The sequence below is a fragment of the Copadichromis virginalis genome, linkage group LG11, assembly GCF_057382275.1.
Source record: "Copadichromis virginalis isolate Kocher_CV1m ecotype Utaka linkage group LG11, C_Virginalis_male_GT1.1, whole genome shotgun sequence".
In the NCBI taxonomy this organism is placed as follows: domain Eukaryota; kingdom Metazoa; phylum Chordata; class Actinopteri; order Cichliformes; family Cichlidae; genus Copadichromis; species Copadichromis virginalis.
In genome coordinates this window covers 36,607,851-36,616,092 of record NC_140628.1, presented here as the reverse complement: position 1 = coordinate 36,616,092, position 8,242 = coordinate 36,607,851, and the positions used below count along the sequence as shown (strand labels likewise).

The following is an 8,242-nucleotide window of genomic DNA, read 5'->3' as shown; positions in this document are numbered from 1 at the left end:
ACATTTTATGTTTTTACTTATTGTTACTTTGTAAATAAATTTACTCCAGTAGAGCTTTTCTTTATGCATTTCAAGAAACGGTTATAACTTGACTGATGTAGTTTCTGGGAATGAAACCAGACAAGATGCCATAAACTTCTTTCTAGGGTCAACAGGGAGCGACTGGTCTGTTTTCAAAAAGAAGCCAGATTGTGTAGAAATCTATGTGAAAACATGGATTATGTCACGCTATATTAATTAATACAGGATGATTTTTCTTTTAAACGAGCACCACTACTTTCAGACTAATAAACCATTACTGTATGTGTGTGTGCTGACCTCAGTTTTTCAGTCAGCTCAACCTTTAATGAAAAAAAAAGTGATGGACAAAATGCTCAATCCATGGTTTTCAACAGTAGTCCACAAACCAGTGAATGATGTCATGGTGGTTAGATGCATCTTTTATAAACAGCCGGTGCCCTGAGGCAACAAAGCAACCCCAAACTACAACACTTTTCCCGCCGTGGCTCACAGCTGGTCTGAGGTTGTTCTGAAATGTGCCTACTGTTACTGAAGCCAAACAGCTCTATCTCTGAGTCATCTGTACACTGCAGATTTTTCCCTAAAGAGTTGCCTGTAGGTTCACTCACTAACTCCAGTTATCCTTTAATGTTCTTTCAGAAAAGAAATGACTTTCTCCTGGCACACCCGAGCCCAGTTAAATTTGTGAAATCTGTAGTTTGGGGATGTTTAAAAGCCCTTTCCAAACTGAAATGCATCAGCAATAGTTCTAAGAAAGAGTCTAATTATGGGAACCTGGTTATTATTTTAGTGGATTTGATGGTGTTGTGTCAGCCTTGTACAAAATGAACAGCAGCGTATGTCAACATTACTAATAGACACTGTTTCTGCTTAGTTGTAGCAGACAAACTCTGCAGTCTATATTTGTTGGGAATAGTATTTAACAGTTCTAATCCTTGCAAGATCAACTTCAAGAATTTATAAGTGCAAAGGTTTGATTATGCAGAAATATGTCCTTATAGAGTTTCTGTTCCATGCATTCTGTGAAGTAAAAGATGAGTGGTCTGAAAGCCTAAAAACAGAGCCTTCATCTCTCCAAACGTCACTAAAATCGAAATCTTTTCTGGTTCCAACACCAGCTGTTTATTCCCACATCACTCTGTAATGTTCCTCTGTAAATGATTCATTCTGCTACAAGTGGTGTATTTCAGAATCAACAGGGAAGCTATAAGAGCTTTGAGCCCGAGGCCCCTTTCACTTGTTAGTTGGCCTTTCAGATTGAAACACTGACTCACTGCTGTCAATATGACAAGTCTGCTCGCCGTTGTGGCCGTGCTGGCTGTGCTGTCCGCTGGGTTCTGTGAGGAGCAGAAGAACTTCTTGCAGCGAGCTGGAGTGGCTTTCAACAGCAGGGAGTATAAATCTCTGCTTACTGTGAGCAACGGAGAGAGGTTTGGAACCTGGACCTGGCCAGAGATGTGCCCAGAGAGTTTCTTTGCTGTTGGATTCAGTGTCAGGGTAAAACAACGTCTCTCAAAAATGCTATAAATGTTACTTTGATTAAAAATGCCTCTACTGCTGCTGATATGACAAACGAATGCCTTATCTGATGGTTTTACACTTCCAGCAATTTCACATTTCACTTACTTTTCCAACCCAGTAATACTGAATATTAAATAAAAATACACAAAACCAAAAACACCCCACCCAAAAAAACCATGACATAAAACTCTTCAAAAAACTTCTCATGAAGATCAAGATATCGTAGCCATTATTATACTTTTGGTACATGCTGTTGTTTACACCGTTTTTTTGTTTTTTGTCTCATCATTTTTAACAGGAATTGAGGAATTGATTTTACTTCCATGCTTCAATTTATGATACTTTATTTATTTTAGATGTTTGTTTTCTGGATTATTGCTCATCTTTCTTTGTTGTTCCTTTTACTGGTTAATTCATATGTTTGCTTGATTGACTTTTGATGAGCCTTTATTGTCAGAAGAAATGAAAAAAATGATCTTTTTAGAATTTGAAATAAATAAACTTAAAATTTGTAATTAAAAATCAAATTTTGGTTCCCAGATCATATTTACCATAAATTTAATTGTTAATCCTCTCCATACTGGCCTGATGATTTCTTCATTGCATGATTCTAGTAAAGAAGATGAAAGCCGAAATCTTTTTTGTGCATTAAACAGCATGCAGTGTAGATACTGGATTTCTCTCACTGCCTCAGATACTCTGCAAAGATGAAAGTGGAACCTGAAAGTGTTGTGTAACCTGACGTGAACTTTTATCCTCAATGTATCTGCTGCTTTACCGAGAAGCAGATAACAAACTGGGCTGATGAAAATCGTTTCTGCTTCTGGGAACTGTCCTCTGTTTTCTCAGGTGGAGTCTAACCAGTACGGGAGTGATGACACTGCTCTGAATGGGATTCGCCTTGTCTGCGCAAAAGATGGAAACCGCAACTTCCTGTACACTATTGAGTCCCACACTGGCTAGTAAGCAGTCATGAATTACACTAATCTCCATCCAGTTTTAATATTTGCCTGAACTGTTTATTCATGCATTAAATCTCAGTTATAAGCCATGAACTACAATTTGGGTTGCCAGATTATGAAATTTGGAGGTGTTTTAGTCTAGGTTAGGTGTAACATATGTAAAAGCAATTTTTAAAATAATTAATTTTCCTCCATTGTGTACCTGGTATACAAGTTTATTTATATATTAACCTAAATTTTCTTGCTACAAAGTGCTACATATTTCAAATCAGGTCTCAAATAATAAAAATACTTCAAAAATAAAGAAAGATGCAATACAATACACAATAAAGATTAAATGTGCAAAATAAATAAACACAAATTTATTTACAAAGGTAGAAAATATTTGAGAATTTTACAAAATAAAAATAGAGTGGAATGAAATAAATTTGTAGTGTAATGTATTAAAAAGAACAATTTTTTTTAGATTATTTTATGAATAATGGTTATGGTATTTTTCAAGCATCATAGAAAAGCAAAACCCTCCACAAACTCTCTACAAACAGATGGGCAAGAAAACAACATGTTAAACACAAAATGTGAGTAACTTATGAGATAATAGTAATAATCATAACAATAGTAATAAACATGACATTGTAATCTGTAGCGAGAATAGGGAGCAGGTGTAACAGTGAAGCTGCAAGGAGTAGATACATAGTTTAAATACCCTGAGTCATCCATCCAAAGCAACAGGCAATGCACAAGAGAGGTGAAGAAGAGAGCGCGGTCCGGGTGGAGAGGGTGGAGACGACTGTCAGGGCTGATTTGTGACAGAAGGAGAGCAACAAAAGTGAAACAGAAGGTTTAAAGATGGTAGTGAGACCTGCTGTGATCTATGGTTTGGAGATGGTGGCACTAACAGAAGTGGCAGAGTTAAAGATGTTAAGATTTCTACTGGGAGTGATCAGGATGGACAAGATTATAAGCGAGAACATCAGCAGGACAGCTCAGATCAAGCAGTTTGGAGACAGAGTTAGAAAGGTGATGCTGAGATGGTTTGGACTCGTGATGAGGAGGGATAGTGGATATATTTGGCAAAACGTGATGAATTTGGAGCTGCTGGGCAGGAGGAAAAGACGAAGGTCTCAGAGAAGATGGATGCGCTGAGAGAGGACATGCAGAAATGGTTGATGTAGCAGTGGAGGATGCTAGGGTGAGATAGAGGCATATATATCTCTAACTTGAGAACAGACTGAATGTCTTTCCATGTGAAAGTGTCAGGAAACCAGTTTTACCAAAGTTAATGCATATGTGGAATATCTGTTGAACCAGACTGAAATGAGAGATGAAATACAAGGTAGTTTGAAAGCTTCAGAAGCAGATCTCCATTAATAAATAATATGAAAGGGCTCTTTCTTCTTAAGTGTAGGCGAGTCTTTCCTAACTTTGAATACAGATAATAATGAGCAGTAGATGTGAAAAGTTGTGATGCACTGTGATAGACAAGGGTTCACTGCTGTTCAGTATTCAGGGAGAAGTGTGACGGTACAGAGTATTTTCATAATCTGAGCCAGACAGACAGATTTATGGGTGAAACATTACAGACAGCCTTCAGTTCTATCTAAATAGGCTGACATGTTTTTCATGTATTTTTATGTTCTGGTCCCTGTTATATTTTTTGCTTTGTTGTCTTTATTTGTCCACTCATTCCTTTCATTTCCTTGTCCATTTACAATTTGTGCCTTCTGCATTTAGTTTTTTCCCAGAACTTCCTGAATGAGGCATACATGGATACAATTGTGTGATCAGCAAAAACAAGCATAAAAATGATATTTAAGTATTCCATAGTCATTTATGTAGAAAACCCACAGTAGATCAAGCATAAATCCCTGTGGTCATATTTCTGATGGCATTGATTGTTTGTGCCACCCACATTAGCAGTTTGGATTCTCTCTGTTGTGAAGATCTCATTTAACCTGTTCACAACAGATTTGTTACCATTATCAGGTAGGTACGGCTAATAAATACTTTGTGTCTTATTGGAAAGTGGCCTCATTTGTACAAGTTTTATTTCAGGAGGTATGATCAAAATGTTGAGGTTGGAGCTATCCACACTTTCTAATGATCTGTGTAATATTTTGTATTTTTTATGGTTCAAGGTACTTTGGAAGCAGCAGGATGCTGGAGGCTAATAGTTTTGTACTACGCTCAGAGAGGAAATGAAAGCATTGCTTCTGCCACAATCATAAATATGTTTTGGATGTTTAAATGTCAAGCTTATTTTCCTCCCCTTCATTTCCCCTTATTAGTGTGAATGCTTGAAAAGCATTCACAGTATTGTTATTCTAATCTTTATTATTATTATTATTATTATTATTATATTTTATTCTGTATTCCGTACGTTTTTTGTAATCCTATAACTTCAAAACCGTTCAACTTAGAAAAACCATTCAAACACCGTTAGATTCCTATTCTTTTGGACAACACTGCTTCCATTTTTCATATTTTTAACATTTATATTTTTAATTTTATTCAACTTTATTCAACAAAAATTTATAATGTATTTCAATGGGGATACCCTTCAAATCCTCATTCAACTTACTCATTTTTAAACTCTTACTACTTCCACATACATTGACATAGAGCCACCATTCAAACTTTAAAACGAAGACAAGACATTCAACTATTCAACTTGCATTTATCTTTTCAATATCTATTATACTTTTTCTTCAGTTCCAGTTTAAGTTTCATGATGTTTTTTCACCCGTTTCAGAGTTTATAATGGGTGTGTATGGGACGGAATGTTGGGGCTAGAGTGAGGCAGCTCAACTGCTAGAGTGAGAGGAGCAAAAAAATTAATCTTAAAATATTTTTTAAAACTGCTGCTGTGTCCGCAGCGTTTGCTCTACAGGTATGATTTTACCCTCAAAACGTAGCCATGGCTGTCCTCTTTCATCCAATGTGTTTACTATTGTACTAGGTGTTATGGTTCTTTCATAAATGTCACCAATGCACAGCCTCCTCCCTCCAACTCTTCCATAGACTCTAATGTTAAAATGGCTCAGAAGGTTCGTTTGAAAATCAGAAGAGCATGGTGTCTTTCCACTGTCACCACGTCCATATAATAAACTCCACAGGCATGAAAACTGAGAATTCAGTAGACTAGAAGCTGCTGTCGCTCACGGTGAAAGAATTTTGTCAATACGACTTTTACTTTTCATTTGGGAACGATTTGTTTCGGCCTGACTTTTCTGTTCATTTTAAGCAGCAAAAGTGAGGCGCATGTCTGTGTACGTGTGTATGGAGCCATTGGGTGCGGTCACTATAGCAACCAGGCTCACACCTGCCTGCTTAACGAGCTCTGCCTGCCACTGTACCAAGATTCATCTTAAGCACTTCTCTTTCAACTGCTGCTGTGTCCACAGTGTTACAGCCATCATTTTACCCTCAAATTGTCGCCATTATTGTTCTCTTTCCAACACCGTATCTTTCAAAGCTCAGGCATTTAAACTTTTTAAACTGTGTGGATCAAAGTGGAGGGATCTCATTTGAGTCATTCAGTGATTCAAAGAATATGACCTTTTAATATTCATTCAGATGTTTTCTGACTCTAAATGTTCTTTTCTCATTTCTTAGGGTTTTCTAATTTACATTTAAAACATTTTCAGTTTTTTCCAACTTCTTCTTCTGTGTAACGTTCAGCTTTTAGCAGTTCAGCACCTTTGTTTTCAGGTTAAATTCGTTTTTTTTTGTTTTTTTTATCTCATTCAATATTTTTAACTCAAAATTCAGCAATTAATTCATTTCAGTGCATACATTCAGATTCAAGCATTCACACTGCAGTTTCTTCAGAAAATGCACTTTCTAGTTTAATCTGTTCCCGCCCAGCTTCGGTGACTGGTCCCAGCCTCAGTACTGCCCGAGCGGAGTGCTAACCTCTTTCCAGATTAGTGTGGAACCCCATCAGGGTCTGTTTGGTGATGACACGGCCGTCAACAACATCAGGTTCCGCTGCAGCAGTAACCCAACGCTGGAGGGGCCCGGCATGGGATGGGGAGAGTATGGCCACTGGAGTGAGGAATGCCCTGATGGAGGCATCTGTGGCATCGAGACCAAGATGGAAGAATACCAGTATGGCCTGGATGACTCCACCCTGAATGATGTGCGTTTCCACTGCTGTGCATCTCAGCAGGTAAGATGAAGGTTAAATTGTTAGACTACAAATATTTGGTGAAGCACACGTGAAGATTTACATGAATGTGTGTGTGAAGGGCTATATTTGAGATGACCTGTGGAAGAGAGAACAATTTTATTTCAGACATGTTACCAAACCAAAATGGTAAAATGGTAACATTGACTCTAACCTACGGACATAATATCAGCTCAATGAAATCTGGAGCAACTAAATTGCAAAAAGCTGCAAAAAAAGCTATTTTTACATGATGCCTTTGCACATATATGCAATAACAAACAGAGAACATGTCTGTATCCCAGAACGCTACACATGTGGTATTTTGAGTGTTTTTAAAATCACAGCCAGCTGGGCGACTCTGCCTCAGGATTTCTAATTAGCTTAAGAGCTTTTGATGATCGTATGAAATTTTCTCCAGATGTTTCTGTATGATGGAGATGGAGGTTTGACTACTTGAGGAACTTTACCGCCAGATGTTCACATATTTGGAAACATTCAGATATATTTCACAAGTCAGTATTAGTGAGAAAAAAATGTAACACGCAGGAATGCTTCAGAATATTTTCTTGCTTACATTGCTAACTTGCCACTGTTACGCGCTGAAATCTACGTGATTTTAGCCATTCTTTGTACCGTATGTTCTGAAAGACAATAGAGGTGAATTATTCAGTAGAGATTGGCTGAAATTTCAGCTGGTTTTATCGATGGTGATTAGAGTTTAGCCTTTTTGTTTGGCTTAAACCAGCTGGTCATGGCACGTGGCTGGTTCTGTTGGAGGAATCTTCCTGTTAAAAGGTAGTTTTTTCTCTCCATTGTCTCCAAGTACTTGCTCATAACAAAACTTTAAATTTCTCCGTATGTACAAAGTCCTTCACAACTGAATACTCAAATTAGTTATTGCTACAAAAGTTGTCAGAGAGTTAGAGCAAAGTAATGAAGCTAGAAGTGAAATATTTAAATGTCACATAACTGGTGGTGTATACAAAATGTTGCTGTTGCTTTATAAATGTATGATTTGTATTTTTTTTCCACAGTGACTGCCAGCTAAGAAGCTCAGTCCAATATCTAAAACTCAAAGAAGACGAATAATAAAAAAGCTCATCGGAAATGTGACGTTCCCTGTGATGTTTTTTCAGGACCTGCAATGTCTCGTGTTTTTTTCATTTGTCAAAAACATAGCCGAGTGTCACCTTCAACATCAAAAACAAAACGATTAAGGAGCTCTGCCTCAGATCAAGCCCTCATTTGAAGATCCACCATGTCATCCCCTCATCAGCATGAGAGCGGCATGTTTTCATATCCTGTCAAGTGAACCAATGCGTTCACAGTAAAGTCATAACAAGCATCAGCCGCTGACACAGCCATTTCCTAGAATTCCTACTGGAACTAAGGTAATTAGGAAACGACAAGAGAGGGGGTATTAATTAATTTACAGTTTAAGGCCTGACAAAGGTTGATAAGACACCGATTGGCACACACAGAGGTAATTTTGCTAATTAATCGGTGAGCAGTTAATCTGCTAACACAGAGTGCGTACGGAGGGTTGGGGAGGGAAGTGGAGGACGTT

The 8,242-nt window shown here is 37.7% G+C and overlaps 1 protein-coding gene across 1 annotated transcript; it reads left to right on the top strand.

The window, feature by feature from the left end:
• Positions 1-1,231: 1,231 nt before the first annotated feature.
• On the top strand, positions 1,232-7,813 carry LOC146699350 (vitelline membrane outer layer protein 1 homolog). Its single transcript, XM_085472229.1, has 4 exons — positions 1,232-1,518; positions 2,392-2,504; positions 6,372-6,675; positions 7,710-7,813. Exons 1-4 carry the CDS (start codon positions 1,306-1,308, stop codon positions 7,710-7,712), a joined length of 633 nt encoding a protein of 210 aa, XP_085328355.1. The 5' UTR covers positions 1,232-1,305; the 3' UTR covers positions 7,713-7,813.
• Positions 7,814-8,242: the final 429 nt, after the last annotated feature.

What these genes read in the sequence shown, in the direction of transcription:
- LOC146699350 (XM_085472229.1), top strand. Translation starts at nt 1,306, where the DNA reads ATGACAAGTCTGCTCGCCGTTGTGGCCGTGCTGGCTGTGCTGTCCGCT. An exon ending in CTGTTGGATTCAGTGTCAGG is followed by an intron (nt 1,519 to 2,391) that starts GTAAAACAACGT and finishes CTGTTTTCTCAG; the next exon opens with GTGGAGTCTAACCAGTACGG. An exon ending in ATTGAGTCCCACACTGGCTA is followed by an intron (nt 2,505 to 6,371) that starts GTAAGCAGTCAT and finishes GTTCCCGCCCAG; the next exon opens with CTTCGGTGACTGGTCCCAGC.